The 22,989-nt window shown below is 34.5% G+C and overlaps 1 protein-coding gene across 1 annotated transcript in view; it reads left to right on the top strand.

Annotated features, from left to right (window-relative positions):
• LOC145692441 (sodium channel protein Nach-like) overlaps positions 1 to 22,989 on the top strand; it is a 102,903-nt gene that overhangs the window by 39,096 nt on the left and 40,818 nt on the right. Inside the window, exon 3 of the mRNA XM_081767749.1 lies at positions 6,408 to 6,461. Coding sequence (XP_081623875.1) covers positions 6,408 to 6,461 — 54 coding nt within the window. The remainder of the gene's footprint in view (positions 1 to 6,407; positions 6,462 to 22,989) is intronic.

Below are 22,989 nucleotides of genomic sequence, written 5' to 3'. Positions count from 1 at the left end.
TAATTACGTCATTTGTCTTTGATGTAATACTAAACATTCATAAACTGTAAAGAAAAAATAGAAATAGAAATAAAATATGATAAGAAAAAAAGTATTATTGCATACGCCAGAAGTACCAAATTCTAGATTTTTTTAAATATTAGACTATCTATCTGCTCTTAACCTTATACCTAAGAACACTCGTTGAAAATTTGCTGGGATTTTCGGAGGATTTGGCTAGTAACCAATAATACATGAGTATTTTCAATGACTTCTTAAAGCGATCTGGGATTTGAATTGGATTCCTACATATGTATAAGATGAGTAAGTAATGACAACTTCAACGTTGATGCAGTTATTTTGATGGTTCTTCTTCTTCTTTGAAAGAGCACACTTTCTTATTGATTCCATATAACATACATTGAGATGTAATGATATTATTCGCAGCTATGAAGCAACAGCTAAAAGTAATAAGTTAATCGTGTTGATTGTCACGCATTAGTTCTATATAGATACTATAATTTTCTTGATTTAACTTTTTTTGTTTTAAGAAATCATGAGTTTTCTTTGGTTCTTATAGATTTTATTAGAATATAACTAGTCTCTTTGGAGTTATACTACGAAGTCTGTCAATGGCTGACAGTGTTATTATCGTTCTGAACCATCTTAGTTCAGTGCATGTTAATCCATAAATTTATAATAAATGTACTTATATTGATTAGTCTTCTTTAGTTTTAAAGAGTATAACTTCTCATAAGATTCGCATAGATTTCATCAGGTTCTGATAAAAAAAAATCGGAGCTACATTATGAAACTCTTTAATAACTGATGATATTAATATCATGTAGTGATCAAGTATAATTCAGTAAAGCATGGACCGATTTTTAAAAGTATTTGCTCACACATATTTCCTAAGTCGACCCATTTTGTAAGAAGTTATTCTCCTACTTTTAGCTTAGGTATGTACTTAACTAAGTTACTTGAGTGTTCCTTTTTTCTTTTATGTAGCCGATCTTTCGTTAGAAGTACTACGAGACCCTTCCTGAAATCAAAACAGATTTCTCTAAAAATATTTTTACGTATAAAGTAAACTGACAATATATAATTTAACAACACTAAGTGTATCATTCATGAGAATGCAGTACTGCAAATAAACAGTGATAATCGAGAAAAATAAAATCCAATTTGCAAGAACTAATATTGAATTCAATACTCACCTAATGAGATGGATTTTATTTTTTTCAAGCGTCAACCTTCATATGTCTGGATTAAAACTGGATAACTTCAGTCATAGACCTGGCTCGATGTAGAGTATATTCGTGTATTTATTTGTCGTATATACGGAATGAGAAAATGTTACCCTATAGAAATATATGCAGCAGTGTGCACCCTACATATGCAGCAGTTGTTCTTCAGTCATTTTTTAGAATTTTTGGGATAGACCTTGATTGGAATCAAAACTCAAATAATAGTAACAAAGAAAAGAGCAGTTTGAAAGTCAAATCACAAGAAAAGTTGATTAGTTGTTTTTGTTTGGCAGAAGGAGTCTGATTCTGGAAGTTCAGTTTTCATTCCTTCATTTTTTCATGACAGATCGGATAAAATAAACATAGTTAAGACGTCAGTGACTCTTAATATTTAATCATACTTCCAACAGCACTGCCAAATGGAGTTGTTCACTGAAGTCAATAAAACATCTCAGTATATAGGAGAAATTGTATTTTCCCTCCTCCATACGGTTGTATCACAAATTTAACTTCTTGATTTTAGCCTGTATGTTGCTTTGCACAGAAACCTCGGTGTCAGATACGATACCTTGGAGATTTGTGTTATAAGCAGTGGTGCTATTCAGTCGTTTCTCACCGGTTCGCTGGAACCGGTTGTTAAAATACCAGGTTATTATAAAATAAGTATCGGTGTTCACAGAACTCTGGAGATGTAACCACTCGACAGAATGCAACCAAAACTAGTAGGAGTATATTTGGGAACATGCAAAAGCGATTATTGTAGAAAACAAAATTATTTCCAATTTTCTCCACCAGAGGTAATCATGGCGCTTTACAACACCAAGAAAGTGCAGAGTAGAAGAAACCCGACACTAGTGATGCTAAATGACAAGAAAAGGTGAAATTACCACTCCTGTGGATTTCGTGGCATTGATTACCAATGCGATTACTGTAATACCCCGTGGTCAGGGGCGGATTTAGGGGGAGGGGCCTTTTGAACTAAAGCGTCCCTTTAAAATTATTGGATGTCTTACAAAAACGAACTTAAATGTTAGTCTTTCCTACGGTCTCTAAAACGCATGCTGTCTCCAAACATCCAGGAAATGATTAGTGTCAAATCTCACCTCCAGAGGCTATGTTTCTGTTCAGTGTTACGTACGGTCAGTGTGATATTGAAGACAAATGATATTATTGATATTCAATGACAGAGAGGCCGTAATTATGCCCATGTGCGACACGTGCATTGAGTTTTACTCATATTAAAAACCCGTAATGCAGTGATGTCTTATGAGCGATTATGATGATGTGGGGTCCTACGCAAAGGCATATCTTTGACGTGAAGGTCCTTGAGCAAGGAAAACGCATGCTAACTACTACCGTATGAGATGATGATGGCGTTCTAAGGGTGGGACCTACAGGTTAACATAGGATCCGACTCATGTTTCTCTTCACCAGAAATCGAACCCGGAATCAGTTGATCACAAGGCAAAAAGTATGGGAGGGAAAAAGAAGCAAACATCGGATCACCATCAAGTCACTTCTGGCACATAGTGGCCCCCAAACACGTATCAATGAAACCCATACTTGCGTTTACTTACAGCCTTTCTCATCATTTAGCATCACTAGTGTCGTTTTTCTTCCACGCTGCACTTACATGGCGTTGTACAGCGTCACAGTAACCTCCTGTGGCGAAAATTGAAACTAATTTTGTTTTCTCTTCTGCATGTTCCCAAATATGCTCCTACCAAGTTTGGTTGCATTCTGTCGTGTGCGTACGTCTCCAGCGTTCTCTGAACAGCGATACTTCTTTTATGATAACCTGGTATTTCGAGTTAGCAGAACTGCTTGTTTTACCCAGGCATAAGCACACATACGCATGATCTAACCAAGAGTAAAAGAAATAAGCCAAACAAATTAGTGAAAACGTCTCGGTACTTTTCCAGTTCGCTTGTATTGTTGTGAAAACAAACAACTTCCAATTGTTTCAACTCAATAGGCAGACAGATATTTGAATGAACAGTTTGAAATTTGAATATGAATTAAAGATTTTGACCACGATTCTGGGATTTGTGAATGTTATGAAAGTGATACGTATCTAAGGAGTCATCCACATATTACGTAACGCGATGGGGAGAGGGGGGTTCGGCCTTGCGTTACTAAATGTGATACGAGGAAGCAGGAGTTTAACGTCTTCGATACGTAACGTGTTTTTCCTGTAATCTTTATTTTTATTCTTCGGTTTATATACAATCTTTTATACAAATAATTTTAATCAGTTCTTTTCATTTTTATAAATAAATATTTATGATGTTTCGGAAAGTTGAGAACATACAGCCTGTATAAATTGAATCATGAAGAAGGGATTTGAAGACGCATGATTGGTGACGAACCCTGCGTGTATTATAATACAATAAAGCTCTATTTTGTGGCTATCGTAGCAATGCACTTACGGTACACGTTTTTCTGGAGTTAGTTGTTAGAGATCCTAACTATCGCTTAAAAATGTCCTCAAGTTCTCACTCGTATCCCATTTCTGAGAACAGATTTAAAACTTTTGGTTTGAATCATTACCCACTCTATTCTTCAAAGGGGTTTCGCACGTGAAACAGAAAAAGAAACATTTTCGTGTAATATTTTCCGTGACATAACGATCTAAGCAAAATGAGATATGAAAATCCGAATTCGTCGGATATTCATTTCATACTGAATTTTTTTATCTTTAGATTTGAATTGTCCACGAGAAATCGAGTTTATTCGCATTCTGATACTGATTTAGGACAAGAATAAGTTGAAAAGGGGTAAAGGGAAGTCCAAAGAAGATGGCCGAAAGCTTGTTCACAAGCAAGATGTCCCTGCCCTTTTACGTGTGCAACCACGTCGAATTTGCGATCTACGGGGATGAATACTTCTTTGTATAGTCAACGTCGGGAAACTTCAAATACAGGAAGCATCCTGGATTTCAGGAAAAAGAAGTCAATTCTCTAAATTCTGATTCACCTGCATCTTGCTGCAGCACTTCCTCCTTTGCAATCGTCGGTGACATAAGAAGTTGATGCAATCTCCTTCGGAGAACGAGAGTATGGAATATCGAAGAATTAAGACCGGTTAATTAAACAATCATATGGAGTTAAAATACTATTACGGTTTTACGATTTTATAATATTTTATTTATTGGTTGAAAAGCACTACAAAATATATTAGAAATAGAAGCATTTTCTAATGGAAAGATCTGTCATTAAAATTATTTTTTTTATTCTGATAACCCCCATAATAAGCAAAATTAGTGAAAAAAAAACAAAAATAGGAAAGCTTTACGTAACAAAGGGAGGAGGGGGTTCACCTTGCATTACGAAGTGTGACTAGGGAGAGGGAGGGGGAAATTTGATCAAAAACCACGTTACGTAATATGTGAGTGGTCCCTAATACCTATTACGTGTGTTACCTATCTGCAATACGTTGGGATCTCTCCAATGTCTTCATTAGTTCTCGAGACATGTGCCTTCAGAGCAATGTTCACAAAGTAAAGTGATCTTTTCATTGATATCTCGATCGATTGCTTGTCATGACAAATACTATCATTCCTCAAAATATGGCACTTTCCTGGAGGGGCATCCTATAGATAGATAGATAGATAGATAGGTATAGGGAGAGCAGCTCTCTCGTGGCTAAGCGGTTAGCGTACGCGCCTTTGGCGTGGGAGACCCGGGTTCGATTCCCGGCGAGAGCTCATGTGGTTCGGATTCCACGTTAATCAGTAGGTCCACGTCTCATATGGCCTCGCTGCTGAACGGGACGCTAAACTAAAATCAAACAAACAAACAAACAAACAAAGATATAGGGAGAGAGAGAGAGAGAGAAAGAGAAAACCGGTTCTTAAAAGATTAGAATAGCACCACTGGTTATAAATATTCAAAAGTTCAAATATAATATTCAATGAGTTAACTCAAACTAGAGTTAATTGGAAACAATATTAGTTCAGCCGAAAACCCAAACAATTGCAAAAGAACCCTATTCCGAGGCAGACAGTCAATTTATGAGTATAATAATAAGTGTTCCTGATTACTTTCTATTCCATTACAAAAAGCAGAAAATAATACGCTATGGAGAGTACAAACCCCATTAAAACTGAAAATTTTTAGTGCTTCGCCAAGAACGGTTTCTACTTTGGAGTGTATAAAACATGCAGCTAGTCTAGTTTATTAATCTGAATAAATATGACGAATCAGGTAGATTTACAATATGATAGATTACGTTCTCGGTGTTGAGATGTGCTTTACGTATGTCTTTAAGTCTCGGTTGGTAATTTATCTATATCTTTTAACTATTTTTCTTCAATTATCCTCAATTGGTTGGAACTAGTTTAATATACGAGTACAAATATAACAACTGTAGAAACATAGTAGGATAAGGTTTAATGAATATAAAATGTTTTGCAAGCCGCTTTATATCTTCTTTGGTAAAACGGTAATAAAAGTGACAAAAAACGAACAAATTTAAAAGAAGAACAAGAAACTTTAAAAACGCTTCATAAAGAAGAAAATAAAAACATTAACCTTTGAATTATAGTCAGTGTTGCAATACATAACAGTATATAATCTACCGAGGTAGGAAATCTCACCCTGTATAGCGTGTTTATATGTTAACTTTAAACCACGATTTGATATACCTCCAACTTCTGTTCGGTGGAATATGTGAGGGAAATATGTATGTTGACTTTCAGAAAATGCCCCCCTGTATAGTCCTTTTATATTGTCTTACAAACTTGTATTTATTAGAATTTTGAGTGGTACAGAATAGCTTAGGCTGGAAGTACCTCCTCTTTCGAAAAGAACTACTTCCACATCCGTAGGATTTCCGGCGTTATATAAGCTTTTACGCCTAACTTTTAGAGTATATTTTCTCAAAAATGGGCCAAAAAAGTTTATTTTTGAGACATAATAATCAGTATTATTGGGATTTCCAGCTAGTTAATTGGCTATTTAATATCCATTAGCACAAAGTTGTGTTAGCGAGTAACTGTCACTATCTTTTCTTTTTTTAAAAAATAAGAATTATTAATAACTTATAAGATTATTAGCATATTGAGTTAGATAATATCAATGCTAATAAAAATATGTGTATAGAGAGTTTAAGCAAAAAGCACTTTAAATATATTTTAAATGGTACCTAATTTATTTCAAATGTTTTTGACTTTCTTTCAAGACCGTCAAGTTCTGTGTGACAAGGAAGGAATGAAGTGCATTGATCAAATAGGAGGTAAGGAAGTCGATTTCTTTAAATATTTCTTTTAACATTATGACTTCCCAATATTTGTTTATTACTTTTGTAATGAAAATTTATGATTACCTGTTTATTACTTTTGTAATGAAAATTAAAATATAAATGTTCGAAATCGATTTATGTTTTACCATACGCAGTACCTGAATTTGAAATTGAAGCTAATAATACTTTTCTGTAAAAAAATGTATGTGATATTTTAACCGTTTTAAAGATACCCATTTCGCCAGCTGCTACTTTGATCAAATACGTTATTATTTTACAAGCAATATTTTATATGACCTGTGAGCATTTAGGATAACACTCAAACAAACCTTTTATGTAATTAATTCAACTTTTTGCAAGAACAATCCTCTTTTTGTTAATTTCCACGAACGATTTACAGTGACATAACTTATAATATGAGATGAGACAACTGCAAATCATTTTACGTCTCCACTGCTGGGGCTACTTCATAATAAAATATTTCGTACTCCGTATCACATGATACAAACATGAACGTATAAGTGAAACATGAAATAGGGTTACCAAAGTAAACAAACAAAGGAAAACTCTTACATGAAATGAAAATGTGATTTCGGCTCATTTCAGAAAATGTCTGTTATTTAGCCCCTCAGGAAAATGTGTATTTCTTAATACCTTTAGTTGTGTCGAATATAATCCTTTCAATTTAGTTGGTGAGTCATGTAATGGACCCAGCATTCAAATACAGTATATAGCTATATATTAGGGTGTCCGTTATATAAGGTAATTTCGTGTTACGATAAGCACACCTGCGAAATGTATTCCATGTGACCATAAACACACATTAGTCAAAAAGCAGCTCCTTACGAGAACGTTAAAATGTGCCGATTTTCCAGTGAATATACCGAAATCAAACTTGTATGAAGTTCGCCGTTTAAAGGCGATACAACTAGGCGATGTCGACTTGTCTCCAAAGAGCACGCTTGTGGTTTTGGTTCCTGTTAGGTTATTCAAGACCTACGCCTTGTACTTAATTTCTGATTATTATTAATTAACTGGTTCGCTTTACAAGCGACTACTAATGAATATAAAACTTCAATTCTCCATCTCTCCAGCTTTAATACTCACATTTACCTTTGGTACCTAGATGTACATTATCGTAACCACTAAGGTTCAGTAGGATTAATGCCGGTAAAACGCAAGCGATAGTTTTCATCCCGCCTCGTAAACGCACAAAAGTACATCGTAATCCAACACTCCTTTCATTACATGTCAATGATATACCACTTCACCCTAGCAAAACTGTCACTTATCTTGGCCTAATTTTCGACCATCATCTCACTTGGACCCCTCACCTCAACTCTGTTAAAACTAAGGCTTATAATAGACTAAATCTACTCAAGAGACTAACTGGAACTACTTGGGGTCTCTCTTCCCGGCTTGTTCTCAATACTTATAAAGTTTTCCTTCGGCCAGTACTTACTTACGGTTTTCCAGCCTGGATGTCCGCACCACCATCCTATTATAACAAGCTTGCAGTACTTGAGCGCCATGCTTTTCGCCTTGCCCATCGTATTTCATTACCTAGTCCCACCCGTGATCTATACTCTCTCATTACATTTCCTATTCTTAAATTTCACTTAGAAACTTTACGCAGTAACTTTCTCACTGATCGCTACTCCCGTCACCACCCACTGCTTCTCGACACTATGCACTACCTTTCACTGCACCCGTGCAGACCTCGTTACTACTATACCCCTTTGCACCTTCTTTTCACGCTCTACTGCTACACTTTACCCCCTAATCATCTTGACCTGGAACTCCTGGATGAATATCGTATTCATGCTCATCTCTCTCACATATTTCCTTCATATACTGCACAGTGATCTTCCTTTGTGACTAACAGGGCTCCCTCTGTCTTCATCAGCCTAGCGTCGCCCCTAGGCAGAAGATAACAGCATTTGTTCATTTAACTTTTCCCACGTGTTGTGACGTGCTTGCACTTCATTCCATCCTCCATGCCCATCTCATCTATCAATATATATAACTATCATACTTCATCGTCTGTGTTATGTATCTAGTACTATAAGTTTTTTTCTTTTCTTTTGCTAATTTTCTTATCGTACCTTCAATATGTTTTCTTGTTTTGTTGTTATATGTTTATATTATTACCTTTTCCTCTACCTGTATGTATGATTATGATCGCAAAGATCATAATGTCCGTTTATACTCATATGTATATTATGCTTTTAATAAATGATGCAATAAAATAATATAACTGTAGAAAATGTAACCTATACATCCCTTAGATCCTCTCCCAATATACGGCTTCCACCCTTTGCCTCAATATCCCATTCCTAAAAGAGGGCGTACCCCTCTAAGAGGTTGCTAGCTTCCGAGCTAGCTAAAAAAAAAAAAAAAAAAGGTTCAGTAGCATTAATATACTCTTCTACAATCTCATTTTTTTGTAACACATTATTCCCAACTTTCACATTTAACACAGCAATTAATATGTGAACTTAACCTAAGCAACTTTTGGCTGTTATTTCCTTAACTTACATTAGCCACTTAGGGCTCAAATCTTAACTTGAACAATGGTTTCACTATAAACAACTTAATACATATAATCAACATAACATAGTAACGCTATTCACATATTATTTAAACTCTTAGTCCCATTAAATACACTTTGTCCCATTATTTTCAATAAACACCTTGTCCCAAGCTTACACACCCGAACAGTTCCCAGCTGCGTAAACTTCAGTAGTAGTAGTAGTGAAGCATTAGGTCATGCTCCCAGCGTAGTGATGATAAAGATGTGTTTCTACTGAGGGAAATAAAGCATCAAATATGTGGTTGCAAGTTGCGATCAAGTACTGTCTGTGTTGTTTTTAACTAACGAGTATGTAAATTCATGTAAATTGCACACTGATTTCATATTTTGATCTGGTTGCTAGGATTCCAGCCCACTATGCAGTGTTGCCATCTTTTACAAATCACACTTCTCAGCTTTAACAAGATATCAAATATCTCGGTCAATACGAGACTTACCGATCTCTCATAACAAAGGGTTGCAACCATAGTGCACTAGTGACTTTCTCCGGTTATTGTACCTTTTCCACACGTAACTTTTCTCTTCTGTTGATTGCAACATTGCATTGTACTTTTTTCTATCTCAACATTTTCCTTCTGTTGATTGCAACACTGTTCAACGGACACTTCTAGACTTGGAGTCAGCTCAAACAGTTCCTATCAGTAATTAATTTAAGGTGTACAAAACGTTAGTACCTCACCCTCTGTGTGCGCCCCGGCATTTGCGTTTAACATATGTTTCCACGTTATTTCTCGAAAAGTTTTTAACACTTATTAGAGTTTGACATCTCTTCCATCTTTATTTTCATTGTTGATTCCAATGATGGTATCGAATTTAGGTCATTCGATTTACAAATACAACTTTCCCTTGGGTATACAACACTGTTCAACTTGTGATATTCGTCAATATGTGGGCTGGTGTCCTCGTTCTTTCTAGTAGCTTCGTGCAAAGTTTTGTTTTTCTGTCTCTTGTGGTTTCTCCGTTATCATGGTTGGGCATTGTAAATTATATCATTATTTGGAAATGTCATTTCATTACCTTGCCGTCGTCCTTACTTGTAAACGTTCTCCTAGGGAGCTGCTATTTCACTAATACATGTTTATGGCCACATAAAATACATTTCATGGTTATGCGTATCATAACACGAAATTGCCTTATATAAGGGACACACGAATATATATATATATATATATATATATATATATATATAACGAAAATAATTTAAGGCGTATTGCTTCCACAACTGCTGAAAAAAATATTAATGGGGAAGAATGTAAAGGTCTGTAACATGGTCATACGTCTGCGACACGACTGATCAAAATCTATTTCCCAAAAGTGAAACATAAATGTAATTTAGGCTCTATTTCAGTAAAATGCCAATTCAACTTCCTAGAAACAATAAAAATATTTATTAAAATTTTAATTTTCAGAAAGTCCATATTTCCATTTGCATATTTTTCTGCGGAACCAAAGTATTAATGCTTGCTATCTTAAGAAAAAGTTCCATGGTACGACGCTACAGATGCGGAAACAGAACAAAAATTAATGATATCGGAAAAATAATTAATATTTGATGAAGCTATACAATATTCGTTATAAAATAAGTTCTTAAAATATGACTGAACTGTGTAGGCATTATTTAAATTTGTACCAGATCATTCTTCATACTAAAAAAAGATCTTTGAAAAAGACGAATCATTTTTGAAAACAATGAGCTCGTTAAGTCCTTCTGATATTAAGAATGAATGGTAGTATCAGAATCAATTGACTATGGGAAAACTGCATGCATTCAACGTATTTTAAGACACTCTTTCTTTTTCTTCCTTTTAAGGGGTGCAACACATCATAGATACAGGTTATGTCACAAAAACTGCAAAAGATAGGCACTGAATGACAATGTCTAAACTAAAAAAAAAAAAGAAAAAGACAAGCATTCCTGTTTGTATCAAAACGGATATACGCTTGTGGTCTAATTCACAGAAGAAATTGATAGAAAGGCACCGATCGCGGGGAAGAGGAAGATATCAAGAGTTGCTACGCATAGCCCAAACCTTTTTCTTCCCTCTTTTCTTTTTCAAAAAAACACCGTAACCCGTTTTCAACTTTCTCTGGCCCACCAAACTCAGACTATTCAAAATGAAGAATAATAGAGCATTCTCCTAAATCCTATTATATATTCTGTATTATTATTGTGAGTAATGATTTAAAAAGTATTGGGATCATGAAAGGAAGATAGGAAAAGAAAATGAATTTGAGGTTTCAACGGAGCTATAGCTTTTATTTGACCCTATATAGAAGAAACTTTCTGTGGATGTCTGACTCCGTTAATCCCAATTTAAGTTATGTAATCCTGTTGTAAAGTCGAAGTACGTGGTCTAAAAAATAAGACTATGGGTCCTAAATTGTATGTTTTTTGTAGGTGAGGACTTAAGCTTTTAGGACTTGTGTCCTGTTTTTCTTTTTTTTTTAGTAAGGACTTATGCATTTCGTTGATTTACAACACTTCTATACTTAAGTATGCTCCATTCACTTGCTTTCTCTGAAATTTGCCACTATTACAGAGAAGTCAGATAGTACTGTAGTTAACAAAATGCTGACACGGGCATAGTTGATTAGGATGATAACACTTAAGTAGATTAGCAATATTCATCTCTAAACTTCTATTATTATGTTCTACAGTTATAACTTAGTTCATTGTAAGATTGAATAAAAATGTGCATGTTATTTTAAAAACAATGATTTATATTTTTTCTCCATGTCACTTACTGACTTTGGATTAGGATTACGAATTAGATGTTTGGTATTTAGGTAGACCCTATATATGGCCATGTTACCCTGTAATGTATGAGACATTACGTCCCTCGACCATCACACTACCAGGGGAATTGGGTAAGAAGAAAGAAACAGGGAATGGATGAAGCGATCTGCGGCCATTATATTAGGTCTAGGTATCTTCCCGACATTTGCCTGGTGTGACTGAGGAAACTCTCACTCACTCTCCCACACAGAACTGTTGGACAGAAAAAAAACTTTTCACACTTTTTCTACTGAGTGTCCCCAGCGAGAATCAAACCCTGGATGACTTGCATCAATAATTAGAGCTAATCAACTACTGTATGTGTGGTCATTTTAGTGACTTCGAAAACGAATAGTCATAGTCTGTGAAGAGAGGATAGATTTTTCATAAGTCAAGTTTATTTAAAAATAATCTATCCCATCACAAATACGAAGATCTTTGTAAGAAAAAAAAATCATTTCTACTTAACCCGAGTCAGAGTAAATACGAATAGAAAATATTACCGAACACCTCTTAAATGACTTTATTTTTATCTTTGTTAGGTATAAACATGTATATTTTACTTCTTTTAAAACCTCTTTAATGTGTCAATTGTGAACAATCCTATAGAGCTTCAGTTAATTTGGTCGTTCCTCAATCGGTCTAAATGAAAATCTCATTCTAAAGTCAACAGAGAAACGCCAATAAATAACGAAAAACATATGTTGAACTCGCCCCAAATATAAAGAAACTATTTGGAGTTAGAACCATATAATCTATTTAAATGGAATCAGAAATGACAAAAAAAAAAAAAAAAAAAGGTTCATTTTTTTTTCTTTTAAGGCCAAGGGACATAAGTAGAAAATAACTTCAAGATAGCCTTTAAGCGTTTATAAACGGAGGGAATACATTATTACTGAAAATAGATAATACATTAAACTGTTATTGAAAGTAGAATACCCTAGATTAGCTATTTAAATATATATTTCGCTATAATTTAAAAAACAAAATACGCTCAATATTAAGTAATATTGTGCACATTATGTTTGAGGCTTCCCAGCAATCCCCTAACATGGTATTGAAATTAGTGCTATGAGAGAGTGGTTAACTTCTAACCTTGATTTGGTAACTTTTAATATAAGTATTAGATGCTGCTGTAGTATGGCGTCCTGGCTTACCAAAGTCAAAATTGATCAATCATGATCAATTGCTCAATAATGATTAATAATGGTTAAGTGATGATAATAATGATAACTAATAATTATATATATAATAAAAGATATAATAAAGATGTGCTTATAAGGAAGAAATCAAAATTTTAATGTTTATATTTTAAATTTATACATGTAGTAAGAGTTCTATGTTAATTTTACAACTAATAATGATAATAATGATTAAAATTGATCAATAATGAGAAAGTGAACTTTTGCCCATTTCTGCCGGTTCTTTTAAAACTTATATTCCACGAAAATTTCGCAAAATATCTTCGACTAGCTATATAAAAGTATAAGGTATTCTTGTAAGAAATTACATAATATAATTTCGCATTGAATGACACGGCTGGCGTTGGGTTTCTTTGGCCCAATGAAACTTACTACAGATAAAAAAAAGTATCTTTCGCTTTGTTTTCTCAGCCTCAAGAAAATACACAGTAGTAGGGACAGCATTTCGCCCGCCTCGTCAGCAAAAAGTTTTCTCGCCTTGTAAACCACGCCTCTAGTCATGTGGCCCATGGCCACACCCTTAGCCCCCGCGCCTCCCCTTATCATACCCTCAATACGCTACCGCCCCTTCTAGCCACGTGGTATCATAGTCACACCCCCTCCCATAGCACTTCCCCATTAGCTCAACCCCTATGATGATTGGTTGATATAGGTCACGTTTCACATTACTATTAATTTCTTATTTTCTGATTGGGTGGTAGTAACAATACTTCACCTTTAGACTGCACCCTCACACTCTTAGACGACTAAGATGATCACCCTCCTATACTGATTGACCCGCCCTTAAGACACCAATCCACGCCTCCCTAGGTTGATTGGATGATAACATCTTTAAGCACGTTTCTCCTAGGTCACATGGTTTTAAGGAACATCTTTATAAGTAGACTACACCCTCACCCTCGTAGGGGACTAAAATGATCACCCTACACTGATTGGCTCCGCCCTCAAGACACCATGTGTTTGCCACCCCACGTTATGTCTTGAACTTCTATTACCCACCTCTCTAAGTTGCTTCGATGATGACACCTTTAAGCACATCCCCTCCTAGGTCATATGGTTTTAAGCATGTGTTATTATCCAATCAACTTAAGGAAATGGTCTGGGGCGTTGTGCGCCTCCCACATCTTCAAAAGGGCACACAGCAAACACGTGGTCATCTTCGCCGTCTACGTTTATTCGACCTTATGTTAAGCTTATTCAATGGAATATGACGTTGTAATGAAATTACGTCATGGATCATGTAAGTTGTTTTGGATAGTCTGTATTATGTTTCAGACATCTGTATAAAGCAGGAGTTATATCAAGTAGTGCGTGTGTATATATTTGATAAGGAAGAAGAGATATTATCAGGGTAAGTATTGAATAATAATAATAATAATAATAATAATAATAATAATAATAATAATAATAATAATAATAATAATAGTGCATTAGAATCTTTTGTAATTAGTGCACACGTCTTATTGGATTTCTGTTAGTAGCTTAAGTGACACGTTAAGTTGTAGGTGCACATTTGATATTGCATAAAAGTTCAACGTAATAATAAATAAAAGCATGAATATATTTAAGCTGTAAAGAAATGTAGCTGGTATTAAAAGACAAAGAAAAGATACGTGTTTGAGCATGTTTGATCGTTCGCTGAAGATTGTTTTGTCTATGAGTGGTGGGAACGTAGTGAGAGAAGTAAAGATTAAGTCTTAGCTAAAATAAATAAATAAATAAATTTTAATAAAGTTGAGGAAAGGAATTTAAGCTCGATACGTGGTGGGAATATAGGTTTAGTTCAAAGTACGTAGACTAAAACATTATAGACATTGAAGGTTAGATGTATGTCTTGCCTTGTATGTTGCTAATGAATGTATTTTTAAAAAAGGCAAGACAGGGGTTCGTGTTTGAACATGCTATTTAGTTACCATTCAGGTGTATGAAATTTATGTCTTTCAAGGAAGTCAATAATATTATAAATTTTGATATAACGTCCCACGCTCATTTCACATGCGAGACCTGAGTTCAAAGCCTCGACGCTGGAGTAGTGTTTTTTGCCTTTGTCCTTGGGTCTTTAGTTCGATCCCTTCCCAAGTAAGTTTGTGGTTGGCAACATCGTGTCCATAGTTTTCTCAGGTACTTCCGTTTTCTCAAAAATTCTAATTTCATCAATTCTTTCAACATCATTCGTTTGCCTTAATCATCGTGTTCCATAGCTTAGAGCGGTCACCTAGAGTTGAATTAAGTTTGGTCATATTGTTGTAAGTCTTACGTTTTATGATTAAACTTAAGTTACACCATATATGATAATAAAACGTGAACAGGAATCGAACAAACGACTCATCCTGACATGTATTAAAAACAATGAACGTATGTTTGTTCACGAAAAAAAGTTCTCTTAAATGAACGTATGTTTGTTCATGAGAAGAAAAAAAAAAACACTTTTCCTTGTTGTATTCGAAGACGGATGAATGAATGACATTGAATTTACCGTTAAAGAAAAAAGACATACAAACATTGTGTACTTCCAAGATTACAATACGAGATGACAATGTTGGCTGAACTCTGTAGGTTCATATTTCATTGATAATGCAACTCGTTCGTAGCTACTGCGTGTGTGTATGTGAAACGTGCTATTATCACATGAAGATGTTTGTAGATGTAAAGAGAGAGAGGCTAAGATGTTTGTCACTTGTCGTATGCGAATAAAAATCATTACTATAATATGAATGGAAATGTGTGTATGTGTGTGTTTTAACATTGATAATATACCGATAGATCTAAAAGCTTATCATGAATCGTAAATCTTTAAATATTTCATTTATTTTATTATATGAACAGAAATTCTGATAATACACATTAAAAGAGAGAGAGAGAGGGAGAGAGTGAGATAAAATCTTTCTGTTTTACGTCCCACAAATACGCCCTTTACGCTAAGAGGACACACGATTAAGCAAGTGAATGACGATGGAATAATAGATGGTAGAATGATAATGTGGAAAGAGAGTAACCCGAGAAATCTCACGGATATGATGTTATCCACCACAAAATTACTCGCTCAGAGATCGAACCAGGGACATTAAGCATCAGAGATAAGTACACTCTAAGAGAGAAAGAGAGATGAAATATTTCAATTTAACGTCCCACAAATATACCCTTTACGTTAAGGGGATACATGATTAAAGTCTGTACGGTAGACGATCATTAAAACAAATGAATGCTGCTGCAAGAACTGATGAAATGACAAAGTGGGAGAAAACGGGAGTACTCCACGAGTCATAAACTATCTCAGCCATGGATCTACTTTGAAGTGAACCTTACTTGAGGTCACGGTGACTCAGTAATAGAGCGTTTACCTCTGGTGCATGGGGTTCATGGTTTGATCGCTGCTAACACCACGTAAATTTTGAGGTGGACAAACACTGGTGCTCGGGTTTTCTCGGGGCTACTGCGTTTCCTAGCACTTTTCATCATTCCACCAAATGGAAGTCCTCCACGACTCAGAAACTCCCTTAGGGATCTACTTTGCTTGAGGGGTCACGGTGGCTCAGTGATAGAGCGTTCACCTTTTGTGCATGGAGTCCTTGGTTTCACCTTTGCTAATGCCTTCGGTCCTTACCAGAAATTGCGTCACCATTTCTTCCTTCATCATTCATTCAAACTCTTGGTTCTAACAAAAGACATTCTTGGTGCACATGTAAGAAAAGGAAACGATGCGAAAAACCTTAATGACCATCTCATTTTTTTTCGCTTTACACTGTAAACTAACTAAGCTGAAAAGATTTACACAATTCAAACGAGACGAAAAACTTCTTTTCTGTTGATTACGAATCCTCTAATAAAATAAGAAAAGAATACAGTTACAGTTTTCTAATAGCAAAGGCGAGCACTCTAAAACTGAGTTATCGTGCCACTGAAATCTTCAAATTCATTGATACATACTCTTTGAAATCAAAGTAAAGAAGACCATCATTTTATTAACTTGAAAAGAAGGAACGAACATCTCTAACGGCAAAGGTAAACGCTCTACCAATGAACTAACGTGCCCAGTACAAATAATTAACTCAAAGTTAATTTTTCTTTCATTTTATAATATTTCGTTTCCTTTATCATCCTTCATTTTCTTATTTTATTCATTCAAAACGTTACCCTTAGTCTCATATCATATCTGAAAAGTTATATTATCTCGTCTAAAATATTTTCTTATAAAAACCAAAAAAAGACCATCAAAATCATTCAAGAAACTAATATTCAATCTTGATCTTTAAAATTGTGTGTATACATCATTTGGGCTTCAATTCGAGAAGTAATCTTTCTCACTAACAATAGCTCACGCACAAGCACTCATAAAAGGGTTAATACAGAAGTGTGTTGCTACGTGTTTTTCTACAAATGATCATTACCATGGAAAAATAATTCAGAACTTTGCACACTTATCTCCTGTGTAGGGTTTCGTAGATTTATGACACATATTTAGTTATATGTCCCACGTTTTCAGTTTTAGGAGAGTCAGATGTTTTACATCTATAAAGAGGAAGGGGGTTGAAGGGAAGTCATTAATATTATATAAGTTAATGTAACATGTCTCTTTTCACTAAGAGAAACGCTGATTAAAGCAAGTGTGATGTTGAAAAATCTGATGAAATATGAAAGTGGAAGGAAACGGGAGTACTCCGTGACAAAGTGGCGGCTTTTCAAGTGAAGTCAATAATATTATAATAGTTAATGTAACATGTCTTTTTCACTGAAAGAAAGAATGTTTAATGCGAGTAAATGATGTTGGAAGAACATTTGAAATGCGAAAGTGGTAAGAAACGAGAATACTCAGTGATTTATTGGCGGCTTTCAAGGGAAGTCAAGTTGCATAAAAGTCGATGTAGGATGTCTTTCTCGCTAAGGGAAACGGCGATTAAAGCAAGTGAATGATATTGGAAGAACTTTTGAATCATGAAAGTAGAAGGAAACGGGAGTACTCCGTGATATAGTGGCGACTTTCAAGGGAAGTTATTAATATTGTACAAGTTAAAGATGTCTTTTTTTTACTAAGGAAGACGCTTATTGAACAAGTGGATGATGTTAAAAGAACTGGTGAAATATGAAAGTGGGAGGAAACGGAAGTACTCCGTGATTTAGTGGCGCCTTTCAAGGAAAGTCCATAATATTATAAAAGTTAATGTAATTAGTCTCTTTTGCTAAGGGAGATGACGATTAAAGCAAATGAATGATATTGGCCTTCGAAAGCTATGTTCTGTTGCCTGAAAGCAAATTATTACTGTAATCAATAACTAAGTCTTGTTTTGTGTCACTATCATCGTCTGAATAAAATATTGTTATTAAATTAGAGGCGATGTTTGAAACAAGTGACGACGATTTGAGTATTGATAGAATGATAAACTGAAACAAATCAGAAATACCTGGAGAAAACCTGCAAACGATGTTATCCAACAAAAAGTTACTTGGCCTGGGATCAAATCAAGAACCCCACGCACTAGAAGTACGCGTTCTACATGTGGATCACAATATCTCCGTGAGTTAACATGTCCGAATATCAATTTACTAATGCCATCACTTTGTTGAGTTTCAGGGAACACATATAGAAGGTCAAGTTTATTTCTTAGGTGGAGGGGCACGGTGACTCAGCGAAAGAGCAAAGCGCTAACATTTATTGCGTGCAGTCTTTAGTTCGATCTTTCCGAAGTACCGGCCTTGCGTGCATCGAGCCGATTGGCTCGCTTTTCCATCTTCGATGCCGAAAACCCAAGTTCGATTCACAGTTATTATACTAAATTTCGAAACTCATATTAAAACTGAAGGGACTCATATTTGAATTGCGGGTGTTCTTTTGGAAAGCGTTCATGACGATAGAAACAAAAAATGATGCTCATATTTAACATTGGAGAAGTGATCTTTCTTAGTTGCCATTTTTGACGAAAAGCGCTCACTGCAGAATTAGGGGTATATGAGTTTGCAATATAATGGTTCATCATCACAGAAACAAAAAGGAGAATAAAATCGTATTGAACATTGAAAAAGTAATCTTTGTTACTAGTCATATTTCACGAAGAAGCACTCATAGAGATACTAATACAGAAGCGTAGGGTATGTGAGTTGACGGCTCGTGATGAACCAGCAACATCAATGTCTCCTTTAATCCAGCGTGCATAATAGTTTCATCGAGTACCCAAGTCGAATTCGAACCCAAGACCATGATGCTGAGACTTTTCTAAACGAGACAAGATGAATTGTATGAAACGTTGTAATCTTCCTTATTGTTAGTAGCCATAGTTGACAGAAAAACACACATACATATGTTACTGCAAAACTGCGGATATATGAATTCGCAGAAATGGTTCCCCATCAGAGAAACAAAAAGGAGAATAGAGTCATCATCAAGGCAGAAACCAAAAGCAAGAATATTGTTCCTTTAATGAGTAATGCACGTAATTAAGATTCATAAGTTAAGTTTGTAGTTATGGAAATATTTAGAAGGAATGTAAACAAAAATTTGAAACTAAAAATATTCAAACAAAAAGTTTCAAATCAACATTTTCAAACTAAATTTTTAAAACAAAACTTTTGAAACTAAAAATGTCAGCAACAATACTTTGAATTTTAGTGACAATGCTCTGAGATCGCAAATACGATATCATAAAAATCAAACCAGAATTTTCAAACTAAAATTTAAATGCAAAATTTTCAAACTAAAAATTCCTAACCGAGACTTATATGCTAGGTACCATTTCGGCATTTGTCTGGTGAGCATGAGAAAAAATCTAGGAAAACCGCATTGAGGATATCTGATTCGAAAAAAACTTTTACATTATCCCATCGGGAATCAAACCCTAGGGTGTTTGCATACGGCTTATTAATGAATGATTATACAGAGTTTTTGTTACATCCCATTATTTATAAAGTATGAATTTAGATAAAATTGTTTTTTTTTTTAATATTTAAAGATTTTAACTACGCATGAAGATGTTCGTAATATTTTCTATTTTTCAAAGCTGTGTTGTCATAGCGGAGGGCGCGGTGGCTTAGTGATAGAGCGTTCACCTCCGGTGTTTGAGGTCCCTGGTTCGATCTCAGCTCGCGCCGTGTGTACTTTGTGGTGCACAAAAACCGTGCTCGTAGGTTTTTTCGGGGTTCTCCCGTTTCCTCCTACTTCCTTCATTCCACCATTTCATTCATTTCTCATAATCAGTGTCTCCTTTAGCCTAATCGGCATAAACGTGGGACGTAAAACTGAAAGATTTCATTCCATTTTGTTCTCATTTTCAGTCACGTCACTTAATGTCTTCGTTTCTGATTGATTGATAGTAACAATACTTAATACGTTTTCACTACACATTTACAGACCAACATAAAATTTAAATTTTATTTTCAAATCCCACATCGTCCAAGACTGTTGATGTAACAACACGTGCATTTTTATCTGTGTCACTTGATAAAATTTAGCGTCTAAGTTATCGTTGGAACGAATTTGATCTAAGTCTACATGATACTTGGAACATTAAATTTTTGAGATTTTTATTTACAGGCCTGTTTACAATTTATTTTTCGAAAGCCTTTTTATATAATATCAGTGGAATGGTTTTTAGACCGTATTTATATTTTCAATTCCTAAAACTACACATGTGAATCATATTGCTGTACACGAGAATTTGTTACGCTCTTTTATTTATAAATTATCCTAACAGTGCTAACCGTTTATCTTTAAAGATATATATGATTTAATAAAAATTTTACACTATACAGATTTAGAATATATGCAATAAAAATGTTGTTTTAGTAACGTCAATTCTTTATATTTAGAATATAGTTAGCGTACATGTCGCTTGAAAGTCCAGTGTGAGAAAAATGTTTATGTGTACAATAAGGATTTCACTGTCACAAATATTACATATCAACACAGATAGAAAAACATTCCTTTATTGATGTATTGTTTATGATCATAGTGTCAAGGAATTCATTACATCCTATTATTTATGAACTACTGTATAATTGTAGATAAATTTGTCTTGTTTTTTTTTTTTCAATATATTAAAAGATTTAAACTACACATGATAATATTTGTAATATTGTGTATTTTCAAAGCTGTATTTTCTTTGGTTTTCAGGCACATCAGTTATTAATTTCTTCGTTTTGATTGGTTGATAGCAACAACACTTAATAGTGTACAAGTTTTCAGACCTACGTAAAATCTAAATTTTGGTTTCAAATATCACATCGACGAAGACTATTGATGTAACAAGACGTGCATTTTTAAAAGTGTGACTTTCTAAAATTCAACATCCAGTAATCCTTGGAATCAATTTGCTGTAAGTCTACAAAATATTTGGAATATTAACATTTTGGGATTTTAGCTACAGACAAGTTTATAAAATGTTTCGAAATCTTTGTTTCTTAACCCTATATTGCGCAATTTATTAATAGTTTTGGAGAAAAATCATTTAGATGTGTTTCTTACTTCATTCGCGTATCTAAAACGAACTAATAACAAATTTTGACTCACACATTTACCATATGACATCAGGCGGATTATGTATTTGAATTAACATTGCGCAACTATGAACCTTATTTGTTTAATTTTTCATTGATATCCAATACAGAATTTCTTTTAGACGTTACAAACTATCTTAGCACATAGTACTGTGTAGATTTTCATAAATGCTTTAATAAACAATGTGTATTTTAAGGTATGCTGAAACACAGTACATTTAATCTGAAATTACTAACATATCTTTCATGGATACAATGAAGTCACACCTATTGTGTATGGAATGGCAGTAAAGAATTTTTCTTTGAAGTGAAACACAATGCCGTAAGACATGATATTAGTAACTTGGCGAATTCTATAGGACGAACTCCAATACAATCTTGTCCTTCGTATACGAATAATGGATATGAACATTACGGTTCCTATAAATATTTCTAATTCTAACTTAGTTAGTTCCAAAGGTTTATTGGGGCCCATCTGGTTAGAATATAAAATGCTTTCACAAACGATCAACTCCAGATCAGCACTGGAAACATCCGAAAATATTCAATTGGAGTTTTGACTTCATTTGGAAAAGGCAAACACGATTTCCTATTGTCCTGAAGAGGTGGATCATTTCTTGTTATTCTTTTCGATTGGGGCTGACAACTGGCAACAGTTGTAGCCTGACTGGAATTGGCATTTACTGTCTCATCTGTAAAAAAAAAAAAAAAAAAAAAATACAAACGATTCAATCAATTTACTAATCTGAAAGTATCGATTTCAATGAAATCAATGCAAAATGCTCGAGTACAATAGTTTTGAACATATCTTCTGATCCATTGAAGTTTCAGATTTAGAATGCTATTCTTCATTATTCTTCAGGAGTCTAGAACTCCTTCTAAATCATCATCGCTTACATCAAGCTGCTCATTATCACTGTTATCAGGTGTTTAGGTATGGCTCGACGAGTCGTTTTTTCGAAAATATATTTTTGCTCATCTTTTAAAGTAATATAAGCATTTACAGTCTTCAAGAATCTTTATCGGGCAATAAATCGGTAAGTAATACAAAAGGGTAACAGAAAGGAAAGAGTGACAGAGGTTTTCAAAATAACACAAAATCGAAATCAATACAGGAAGATGTCGGAAATGACGTTACGTTTAGTAACTTTTCAACTTCGGATTATTTTCATTCATAAATTAGCAACACTGAAAGCATACACTGCACGCAAAAATGCTTTTTATGAGCAAACACAAATTCCAACAAAATTCAAAGAAAAGAAGTTAAGAAACCAACATTTCAAACTTTCCATTAGATCTTTCGAAGAAATGTTTGATTCTTAGTAAAAGAGGTTCGTAGTTGGTCAATGTTAATCAGAATATACAAACACATTTTGGACGATCAAATACAAAACGAAATTAGTTTTATAAGTTACAGGCACTCAAAATAAACAACAAACACCTACCTAATAGAAAAATATTTTTTCA

The sequence above is a fragment of the Thermobia domestica genome, chromosome 8 (genome assembly GCF_964235325.1).
Source record: "Thermobia domestica chromosome 8, izTheDome1.hap1.1, whole genome shotgun sequence".
Taxonomy (NCBI): domain Eukaryota; kingdom Metazoa; phylum Arthropoda; class Insecta; order Zygentoma; family Lepismatidae; genus Thermobia; species Thermobia domestica.
The sequence above is the reverse complement of the archived record's forward strand: the minus strand, read 5'-3'. Positions and strand labels throughout refer to the sequence as shown.